Source organism: Balaenoptera musculus, chromosome 16 (assembly GCF_009873245.2).
Source record: "Balaenoptera musculus isolate JJ_BM4_2016_0621 chromosome 16, mBalMus1.pri.v3, whole genome shotgun sequence".
Lineage (NCBI taxonomy): Eukaryota > Metazoa > Chordata > Mammalia > Artiodactyla > Balaenopteridae > Balaenoptera > Balaenoptera musculus.
The window spans coordinates 73,290,883-73,302,722 of NC_045800.1; the positions used below are offsets into that span (position 1 = coordinate 73,290,883).

The 11,840-nt window shown below is 37.3% G+C and overlaps 1 protein-coding gene across 5 annotated transcripts in view; it reads left to right on the plus strand.

The window, feature by feature from the left end:
- The window catches only part of ANK3 (ankyrin 3), a 686,669-nt gene that overhangs the window by 628,270 nt on the left and 46,559 nt on the right, over positions 1-11,840 (plus strand). For 3 of the 5 annotated variants that reach the window (XM_036828060.1, XM_036828061.1, XM_036828062.1), the window contains 7 exons: positions 1,400-1,611; positions 3,184-3,391; positions 4,431-4,527; positions 5,273-5,501; positions 6,121-6,246; positions 7,017-7,139; positions 8,679-8,760. In XM_036828060.1, the coding sequence (XP_036683955.1) occupies positions 1,400-1,611; positions 3,184-3,391; positions 4,431-4,527; positions 5,273-5,501; positions 6,121-6,246; positions 7,017-7,139; positions 8,679-8,760 (1,077 nt within the window). Of the gene's footprint in view, positions 1-1,399; positions 1,612-3,183; positions 3,392-4,430; positions 4,528-5,272; positions 5,502-6,120; positions 6,247-7,016; positions 7,140-7,577; positions 7,605-8,678; positions 8,761-11,840 lie in introns of all 5 variants that reach the window. The other 2 variants (XM_036828058.1, XM_036828063.1) reach the window with 1 other exon arrangement.

Below are 11,840 nucleotides of genomic sequence, written 5' to 3' on the forward strand. Positions count from 1 at the left end.
GCACGGGCGTTTCTCTAGTTGCGGTGAGCAGGGGCTACTCTTCATTGCAGTGCACGTGCTTCTCGTTGCGGAGCAAGGGCTCTAGGCACACGGGCTTCAGTAGTTGTGGTGCGCGGGCTCTAGAGCGCAGGCTCAGTAGTTGTGACGCACGGGCTTAGTTGCTTTGCTGCATGTGGGATCTTCCCGGACCAGGGATCGAACCCATGTCCCCAGCATTGGCAGGCGCATTCTTAACCACTGCGCCACCAGAGAAGTCCTGATAAAGTTGAATCTATTTCTTGATTCTCTGTTTTTGTCCCCCTGACCTATTTGTCTATTATTATCTATTTCTTATATTCTTATATGTCTCTCTATATCTGTTTTATTGTGATACTTCTAGGTTAAGTTTTCAAATCTTATAAATTCCCCCTCACAAATCTACTTTTCCAAGATACTCTTGGTTACTCTCAAATATTATTGCATATGATTTTTTAAAATGGTTTATTTCAATTAAACCTACCAGAATTCTGCATAAAGCTGGGCTTTTGAAAGAAACCCATCTGGCTGCACCACGGGAGGTAGACTGGAGCAAGGGGAGGCGAGTGACAGGGAGATGGTTAAGGGGTGCTGTCGGTAATCTACGCAAGTCGAAACGGGGTCTGAACAAGGGGGTGGCAAGAGAGCAAGCCATTTCCAAGATAGAATCAACTGGACTTTGACCTTTGGATGCTAAGTATAAAGTCAGTCAGTCAAAGCTATTAGACTGGAGGACTGGGCAAAGTGTAAAATAAATCTACCAGAGTTAGGACTACAAGGCAAGAAGTAGGTTTGCAGGTGGACAGAAGGGAAGAAGATGTGTCCACTTGTAAATAGGTTGAGCTTGATGTATGAGGGCCATTGATGAGCAGACAGAAATTGGTGATGATGATACAAATAATTTGGGTAATTTTAAAATATTTTAAAGAGGTTTTCAAATAAAGTGCTAGAGCCTTTCACACATACTGAAGTGCTTACTTTCTTTTTTTTTTTTTCCTTACTTTCTTATGAGGCCTTACTTTTTTCTGACTCATTCTTACTTTGGGCATCTTGAGGGCAGGTTATTGTAAATAAGCACAGAATTAAGGTATCCCTTCTTGAAGAGTAGAAATTTGTCCAAATGTAGTAAAATGCCAGTTTTTGAAAATGTTTATTCCTCTTCAGTAGAAATATTTTTCTACAAATACTGTGCATGAATAGCTTTATAATATTTTTGCAAAGCTTGGTATTATTTTAAGGTCACTGTAGTTTTCTCTTTATCATAAAACTGTTTATACTACTGAATCTACATAATTTTAACTATCAAAATTACACATCAGTTTGTCTCAAGGTATTGGGTAGATAGGCTTATTCTCATGGCTTTTTCATTCATTTTTCTTTTCAGAACTTGATAGCCCAGAAGAGTTAGGGAAAAAGCGTATCTGCAGGATTATCACTAAGGATTTCCCCCAGTATTTCGCAGTGGTTTCACGGATCAAGCAGGAAAGCAATCAGATTGGTCCTGAAGGTGGAATTCTGAGCAGCACCACTGTGCCCCTCGTCCAGGCTTCTTTCCCAGAGGGTGCTTTAACCAAAAGAATTCGAGTGGGCCTCCAGGTAATGTTCACAAGTTGTTGTTCTCCTTGGTACATGGAGAGAGCATGTGAGCATGTCCTGCTCTGAAAACTGTCGTCATGACTCAGCCTTATGATATATTGCTAATTGAATCATTTGGGCCATTTTGGGAATCATTAACCTGTTTTAAATAAAAAGTATTACGTATAAAGTTAGCATACTGGCTCATAAAAAAAGGTACATATTTTAGGGTTTTTCTGTTTAGATGTATCACTTGGTTTCCGATGAAAGATCATTTTTTTAACCGTAGGTTATTGGTCTCAGTATGTGGAGCAACAAAGCACCAGACAGCACATATACCATTAAAGAAACAAATTATATTTGATTTGGTTTATAATATGCCACATCATAAAAATCTATAATAGTGAAACTTGCAAGCTTTCAGATTTTAGTTCAAGTAAATCATAAATGCTGGGTTTTAACCAAACCAGTTGGAACTTGTTTTGGTTTGGAAAGCTGGCTGGAAATCTTGGCAAGAATGGTCTTTCTTCCATTTATTCATTTCTGTTAGAACTTAACCAGTACTTTTTTTTCTTATTGAATAAGGAAAATAACCTGAAATAACTTAATTTGTGTTGTTACTTAATATAGTAATTAATAGTATAACTGAAAGTTCAGTAAACATTTGGAGCTAAAGATACCACCTTACATTTCAGTAGTATGAAGTTCCCTTCAACTGTCTCCCACATTGAATATTCTACAAATTGCAAAGAAATGAAAAGAATTGTTAGACTAGAATTGATATCCTTTGAAATCTTGTACGCCTTTTTGTTACTTAACTCTAGAAACCTCAATAAAAATTGAGGGTACAAGTTGCCTTTGTAATGTTTTACTGAACGCCCTGCATAGATTTAAAATATACTGGACTCAATATTTGTTGTCTCTTGGATTAGACTGAGAGGTTTCTCTGCCATGAGATCTGACTCCCTGTCTCTTTCATGCAAGCCCATGCCGTCTGTGTTCTACTGGGGACATACTCTAGCTGTAGGTCCTGCTACAGTGTTAGGTTGTTTTTGTTTTTGGTTTATGCCTTCCTGAAATAGTGAGAAGGGATGAAAAAGAAAGACTTTTTTTTGCCCCATAAAATTTTTAATAAGATTTCTTTAAAATAACAGAATTTCTGGAAAGTTATGTTCTCTTCCATTTCCAAATGCCGATAAACATATTAAAATGTTAAACTTGACTCAATAAAATATCTAACATAAAAAAAGACTGACAATACCAAGTGTTGGCAAATACGTAGAACAACTAGGACACTCACACCTGCTGGTGAGAATAAAAACTGGTACCGCAACCAGCATTTTGGAAAACACTTTGGCAATTATGTCGTAATGGTGGTCACATGCGTACCAAATAGCAGTGTGGCTCTTACATATATAATTACCAGAAACCCATACATGTGGCCATCAGAAGGCATACACAAGAATGTTAAAAGCAGAAGAAAGACATTTTTTTGGTTGTTGGTTTTGGTTTTTTTCTCCTCAGTTAAAAAGTCAACTTTCTGATAAGAGAAAAATGTCCACTTTCATTTAAGGTCCTTTCTCTCGTCTCTAGGCCCAGCCTGTTCCAGATGAAACTGTGAAAAAGATCCTTGGAAACAAAGCAACATTTAGCCCAATTGTCACTGTGGAACCAAGAAGAAGGAAATTCCATAAGCCTATCACAATGACCATTCCAGTGCCCCCGGCCTCCGGAGAAGGTGTATCCAATGGGTACAAGGGAGACACCACACCCAATCTGCGCCTTCTCTGTAGCATTACAGGTTTGGTTAAGTTGTTGCTGTTTTTGCTATTAATGCTATAGCATTCGCAATGATTCTGTACAAAGATGGAAAACCTTTGAACATCCCTGCCAACATTATAAGAGTAGAAAAAAAAAAGAATAAAACATTTTACTTGTCCATCACCTCATCTCTATTATCCCTGTAATTATTTCTTTAAGATGCTGATAGCATGACATTTTTCAGTGGTATCATTTTTCCTGCTATTAAGTTTAGTGTTAATAGTAGTGCTTTTTTAAGGTGATTGAGGTATTATTGAATCTACTGGAGCATCTAGGTAATCTCTCGGTGACTGAGGTAACAGACCTAGCAACACCCTTTAGGCTATAGGAAATTGGATGGACTTTGGGGGAAACAGAGGCTCCCACAGAGCGCCAGGAGTAGGGAAGAGCCAAGTGAGTGTATGATTCTTCTCAGCTACTCTATTCACAAGTGTAATCCAATAGACTAAATATGCAGGACTTAGGTGAACACATTTTGTGATAAGCACCCGGAATCCAGAGCTCATTCATCATTTGATTAACCTAACATGAGTTTATAACTTAAAGATAGGTTTTCCTGTTTGTTTGTTTTTTTCTGAAGAGTAATTTTAATGGCTGGTTCCTCTTTTAGCCTGGAAAATTAAATGATTCAGGAAGTATAAAATGACCTTCATCTTAACTTTCCTGATAGTTCTTGACTTTTTTAAAAAATAAAAGAATTATACTATCTGAAACAACAAATCTTTGCACATGTAAATTGTGGCTTAAAATGAATGGCTTAAACTTGTGTGCCCCAAGTATCCAGACAAACAGAAAAGTAATTTTTTTCCTAACCTAATATTATCTTACAAGGAGGTCACTATAAGCTGGTAAAAGTATGAAAGGAGAGTAGAGAGGAGAACTATCCTTCGTACGTGTCATTAATGAAAGTGCTGAAGTTTTGCGAGTTACTGGCTATACAGAAAGAACAGGATGACGTTAAAAATTTCACAAGGAGCATCTCCCATGATAAAGTCACATATCTGGTGTTGTTCTCTCAGGGGGCACATCGCCTGCTCAGTGGGAAGACATCACAGGAACTACTCCTTTGACGTTTATAAAGGATTGTGTCTCTTTTACAACCAACGTTTCAGCCAGGTATGGAAACAAAAGGATTCCAAAAAGTACTAGGAATTATTTTTATTACCTTTTGGAAAGTAAAAATTGTTGTGCTCAATACCAGTATGATTGTTCTGTAAAATGCTGATGGTGAAGTTGGGCCTAACTCAGAAATTTTAAATTCACTTGGATGTCATTTTATCCGGTTCTCACAGGGAGCCATAAGGTGGTAAACTTGCTTCTTAGCAATTCATAAAAACGGATAGGATCTTCCTTTCTCTCCCATTTTCCCCCATAAAATTCTTGTTCCTTCCAATGGTGAAGTAATAAACTCTGAAGCAGGAGTAGAAAGGAAGGCTTATCATGGGTATGTGTAAGAGGGGAAAAAGAATTTTATGGAAAAGAAAATAGAGGAGAAAAATCCTTAGCATTTTCTTAGCAAAAGCATAACAAATAATAAATATACGGTTTCTGTATTTGATAAACAGAGTAAATATCTTTGCTGTTGGTTCAAATGAACAAGTTAATGTTTTGGTTTAGTTCCTTTATATACTCTTAATTGTTTTAATGGTGAATTTTTTTAAGATTTGGTTTTGAAATCTCCTTATTTTTATACTTTTGATATTGTTTTGTTTTTGTCTCCCTCAGATTTTGGCTTGCTAATGTTTTGGTTTAGTTCCTTTATATACTCTTAATTGTTTTAATGGTGAATTTTTTTAAGATTTGGCTTTGAAATCTCCTTATTTTTTTACTTCTGATATTGTTTTGTTTGTGTCTCCCTCAGATTTTGGCTTGCAGACTGCCATCAAGTTTTAGAAACTGTGGGGTTAGCCACACAACTGTACAGAGAATTAATATGTGTTCCATATATGGCCAAGTTTGTCGTTTTTGCCAAAATGAATGATCCTGTAGAATCCTCTCTGCGATGTTTCTGCATGACAGATGATAAAGTGGACAAAACTTTAGAGCAGCAAGAGAATTTTGAGGAAGTTGCAAGAAGCAAAGATATTGAGGTACCTTGTTTTCAGCAAGTTCATTCAGTTCTCCAGACATCGAGTTTTATTTTGAGGTCATAATTCAGCATGTACTATAAATATCAAATACCTTATTGATTTTAGTTTTTGTTTTAAAATGTGATACAGATTCACTCTCTAATTATTTTAAATGTCTTCGAGGTTATCTTAGTTGGTTAAAATGTAGTACCAATGAATCTAGGTCGTGGTCGCGATTTTCCTGTGGCTTCTTGAGTTATTTTCATGTTCACCGTCTAGACACATCACCATGATTTTCCTTTTTCAATCACTGGATAAGTATCTAAGAGTCCAAAAAAACTTTCAAACTCTATGGATAAGTGGTTGATATCAGGCACTTTCTCAAATATGTTTAAAGTTGGTAGAATAGAAACAAATCTATAGTTCTGTCTTGTACATGTCCATGTTACAGTTTCCAATCGCAATTACTAACTGTGAACCGATAGAGTTATTTTTGTGGCAAATAGCACCATAGAAGTAATTTCCCAATTAGAAGAAAAATGTGACATAGAAACATGTCGGTCTTTTAAAGTTATATGACTTAAAATCTCAGAATTCTTTCCATTTAACATTAAATTATGTATTTCTTTTACTCCAAAAGGTTCTGGAAGGAAAACCTATTTATGTTGATTGTTATGGAAACCTGGCCGCACTTACCAAAGGAGGACAGCAACTTGTTTTTAACTTTTATGCTTTCAAAGAAAATAGACTGCCATTTTCCATCAAGGTAAATCACCTTCAGGAGAGACTCTGTGGATTTTTTTTTAAAATGCTGTTAAAGAATAAAAAAGATTCTAATGATTTATTCAGTTGGAAATATCCCACCAAACTTAAATTCATAGGAACAAAGTCAGATTTTTGTCCTAGTTCTACCTGAGTGTACTTTTGAGCCAGGAAAGCTTTATAATTAGTAAAAAGCGTCTCTACCTTTTAAACAGCTAAATGATCATTTATATTTAGGCAAATGTTTGTAAGACCAAGCAATCTAGAATAACAAAATGCATCATATCTGGAATGCTCAGTAATCAAATAATGGATGAAATCCAAATTGAATGTTCAAAGTTTCATCTTTATTTCTGGGGGAACCCAGGGACATTCTGGAGAGACCATCTTCCTCCTCAGAGAACCAAAGGACACAGGAGAATTGTTTTATTGTTATTACTGTTTGCTGCTGTTATGGTTGCTAAAACTGAGGCTTTGAAAAAAAGAAATTATTAGACAGGAAGAAAATACATATAACTCAGACTATACACTGGATTGTCAGGATGAGACCAGCAGACATAACATTCCTGTGTTTAGACTAGGAATTGGGCATTCTAAATCTTGCCAGGTTTAAATGTGACTATGTCGGCTGACATGTAATCGCTGTCACCTTTTCCCTTTACTTTTCCTGGTTCTCGAAGGGCTCCATAAAATAAACACGCTTAACTCTTGTGCAGATGGGAATCCTCAGAAAAGTCTCTTTCTATAACTGTCAACTTCCCTAAATTCTTCTAGGTTAGAGACACCAGCCAAGAGCCCTGTGGTCGTCTGTCTTTTCTGAAAGAACCAAAGACAACAAAAGGACTGCCTCAAACAGCTGTTTGCAACTTAAACATCACTCTGCCCGCACATAAAAAGGTATCTTTTGATACTGGTTTATTTTAACTTTCTTTCCCTGGTCTTGAAGAAGTGGGCCCTTGGTATGCAATTAAGGAATGCTCTGTAACATGATTAAAGCTCTTGAAACTCCAGTTTTCTTAGTCTCTTTGTGTAGACTGACCAAGTCTTGTGACTGTGGTGTCAGATTCTTACAGTTTGTACGATGGAGTCCTCTGTTTATTGCTTCTGCTTCTACTGGTAGTTATAGATTTTGTCTGTTTTCCAATAATGTCACACGTTAATTTGCCGTGGATGTATAGCTTTGATATTTTTTGTTGGCTTCTTTTGTTTTGCTTTGCTTTCTAAAGCAGCTTGCATTTTGTGCTCCCTACTCAGTCCTTTTCATATCCTGATATTCTTTTCCCTGCTGTCCATTATAATATTCCTTGTCTCTGCAATGCATCTTGGAACCAAAAGGAGACAGAGTCAGATCAAGATGATGAGGTAATATGAACACTTCTGCTTTTACTCTATCAGAGATAGAATAGAAATGGAATCTGTATAAAAGAAGTTGCAGAGGGCTGAAGTGTGGGAAATGTATTGTATTTTTGCAGATCTTAGCTTAAATGAGGTAAAGGATACATACTTTTTCTTAAAGAATAATTTACTCTTCCACAAGTACAGAAGAGTACTTTAGTACAATCAGTAGAATTAAAATCCAGCTAATGACTTAAAAAGAAACTGAAGTTCTTTAAGGATTTTTTAAATGTGATAGATTGGCATGGATAAATATACATTTGTGCATATTTTCACCTAGTATCCACTGTTATAACTTTTAAATCAAAGATGATAATATATGACATTTTACATGTTTTATGCACTATAAAATATGTGCTCAGTGGCTACTGACAGATATTTGGTATTCTATTTAAAGAATTTTATCTTGGCCATTTTTTAAGAGTATAATTGTTCAACTAAGTTTTAAATAAATTTTTTCTTATAAGTTATCTCCTAGTATTTCTCCAAGTTATCAGATCACTGGATTTTTAAAACTCACACCTCAGTAAAAATAAATAGAAACAGTAGCCTTAAGACTCAGTAACATTACTTCAGTAAAACCATTAACCTCTTTTTAATCTCCTCGTCTACATTTTATGCCTATTAACATATAGAAACAACAGCAGTAATCGTAATAATAAACTTTGTGTGCCTTTTTTCCTTGAATGTACTCAACACGAGTGAGTGTACATCATGATATATGTGCTTTCAATACGAACAAATTTGGGAAAATTTACTGCTCAGCATCAGAAGTCTCTGTAATGCTTGTCTTTTATTTGTAGTTCCCTGTAGTCTGCTGTGTTGGTGCTCTTATATTTTGCTAAAGGATGGTTATTTGGCTAAGAATTGGGGTGGGGTTGTAGAATCACAGTAGGAAATTAGCATTTCCCTGAGGAAAATCCGTAAGAAGAAAAATAAGGATAAACAAGATATCAACATGCCATTCTACAGAATGTTTCAAAATGATGAAAATGTCACAAGGAAGTGGAACATACTCTTCCTCTTCTTTTTCTTTTCCAGACCGAGAAAACGGATAGACGACAGAGCTTTGCATCGTTGGCTTTACGTAAGCGCTACAGCTACTTGACTGAGCCTGGAATGAGTGAGTTTCCTAACACACTTACTAATCTACGTGGATTTTTATAAGAAGAGACATTTTTTCTATACTAACTGAATTTTGGGGTCATGTGAAAACCCAATGGCAGAAGAAAATCGCCTGCGGGAAAACTTTATCATGAGATCTAAGTAATATATTGTATAGAGTTGGAGATGTGAGGTACAAACACCCCCAGATCGTAGCTTTAAAAGTTTTTTTAAGCCAGTAGCTATTTTTTTTTTAAATCAGAAACATCTATCAATCACTTGAATTTGAAAACCTTGATTTCACTTTGGTAGTTAACTGTGTTAGGAGATAATGTTGTACCAAGGTTGCTTTAAATCTGTGCTCAAAAGAGAAAATATTTACTTTCATACACGTGGGACGGTATAAAGGATGATAAAGTAACTCTGGGCATCTCATTTTTCTTAATATAGGTAGGTCATTATATCTTAGTCCTGATTCCTTTTTGTCCCAGTTGGCAAGAATTATATTTTCCTACCTTCTTGAGGTAGCACTTGTTTACTGATTTCTATTTCCTCCCTCCCTCCCTCTCTCTCTCTCCCCTTCCCTCTGCTCTTTATTAAATATCAACTCTAAGGCTGGCCTTCCCTAGACGGGTTAAACCCTTTTCTTCTCTCAATGATTGTTTTGGTTCATTGTTAACTGGCTTGCAAGTATCAAGGCACAGATTCATTCAGTCATATTCGTTCATTCTCTCTGTCTCCCCTCCCCCCTCCCTGTGTTTCCCTCATCCTTATGGTTGTCACCTCTGGTGATCACTGCCTTCACGATAAACCCTCTCCACCAACAGGAACTAAGAGCGCTGAGAGCAGCACTGTGTTTGACTGATGTAGCATGGTGCCACTTGAACCGTCAGAGGAGGATTTATACAAAAATTATTTTTAAATTAGTGAATCATTTCTAGCTGCTTCCCATTACTCACAGTTACTTGAGTTCAGGGAGGACTGGAAATTTACCAGTAAGAACCACAGCTCTGGTTTTTCCCATCTTTCCTGAATTCTTGTTTCTGTGGGCCAACATAGCATATTAAACGTGCAGCAGGAAACTACTCTACTACTTCGCTCCGGTGGTCTTAGCATAATCTTCTGCAGTCTAGCTCCTGGAGTACATACTAGAGAAGCCTTTTATATTCAGACACAAAATGGGGAGCGTAAGAGAAAGGAAACCCAACCACTCTCATGAATGTTCTTCCAGATCTCTTTTTTTCCTCTAGCATAAATGTCTAAATCTTTCCAAAACCATAAGAGCTGAAATTAACTCCCATTATGCTACAAAGCAGGGAAGGTATGTGTGTATGTACCTAGATGGTTTTTCAGTACAACTGAATCTCCTGGGTGGAAGTTTTCCTTGGGATACTCTTTTGCCCCACAGCTAAGGCTCTCATGGTGTAGATGCTTGGGACTCCCAGGCAATAGCCTTAAGCTTTGGACAGTCTCCATGGACCAGCTACTTGAGGTTGGGGTACCTCTGGGCAGGCAAGCTCCTATCCGATTTTGGTCCCTAAGGTATTTGTTTGGGGAATATATGAGTTGTAAGGTCAGGTGTGTGTGCTGAGTCAATTAAATTTTTCCCACCTCTGAAAGGATTGCTACTTCTTGGTTAGCTTCAGTTAAGGTAAATGTAGTTTGTCTTCCTTGACTTTTGATAGAAGGAAGAGGGTACTTTTTTCTCTCTGTTTTACGAGAGGGAGCATAATGGTGGACAGAAGAATGGGAAGAACTAAGAAAGGACTAAAAGAAAAACTAAGGAAATGTTATGGCCCCTGAATTGGTGTTAGAACTCCAAGTGAAGGCAGCTTTTCCTGCACTACCCTGTCCTTTCCAACGCCCCCCTCCAGAAAAAAGATTCTGCTGTAATTCAGTGCCTGACACCCAGAATTCCCTTTGTTATAAAGGGTATCACAAAATACGTATCATTAAAGCATAAAATATGTAACTAATCAGTAAATTGGTTGCTAGATGTGGTTCAGAAGACTGCTCCACTTGGTGAAGCCGGACTTCAGTGGTAAAGGAGAGATGCTTTGCCAGTTTCTGGTAGTTATAAAAATAACTTCTCTTGAGCCATTAAACTGAGCCCAAATCACTGAATTGAAGGAATCCCCAAACCTTCCATTTGCAGTGTGGTGTTTCCAAAATTAAGCCAACATTGAGAACTGTGACTAGGAGGCGTAATGAATGGGTGAGGTTTTTCCTTAGTTCTTCCACTTTTCTTTAGAATAATATGTAAGCCTAGAAAAGGATATGTTCTGAATGTTTGAATTTAAATGTACACCAGGAATGAAAATCTTCACCCTTTTGGGAGTCGCTGTTAATCCAAGGACTGGATTGTAGCAATGGCACGAGCACAGCGTGAAGAGTGTAAAGATGAAGCAGATTCTCATTTCCTCTTCAAGTTTCACTCTTTTATTCTGAACACCAGTGCTTTCTGGAAGCGAAACTGTACTCAACTTTGACATAGAACGTTAGCCCTTGGCAGGCATTCCGAACCTCTGTGACCAACTCAGTTTGTTTCCTAGAACTGTAGAAGTAGAGAGGACTCAGTGTGTGCTTGCTCTCCCCCAGCGAGGGTGCTTACCTCATTCGTATGTTTCTTATCCTTTTGCCAGAAGAATGCTGGTACTAACTCCATCCTTCCTGGTGGTAGGTCTGCCTCATGGTTGCACCAGTGTTCGGGGTATCCATGAGTCCCATGAATATTCTGGGAAGGCACCAGAATTGGTCCCTTTGCTATCGATAAAATATATACACAGATATATACTGTATCCTACTGTAGAGAGTTAAATACGGGGTGTTAAAAATACGACTGCTTTTAAGATTTCCCCCATGATACCTTTTGAGAATTAGAAGTAAATAGATTATGAAAAATATCTGAGATAAACTATGTGCTTTTATCCGTAATGAAGACAACACCAGACATGGATATATTCAGTTGCAGGTGGATTTTTCATATGCAGTATTAAATATTTTCCTAAAAAAATCTCAGAAGGGGACTTCCCTGGCGGTCCTGTGGTTAAAAGACTCCACACTTCCACTTCAGGGGGCACGAGTTTGACCCCTGGTCAG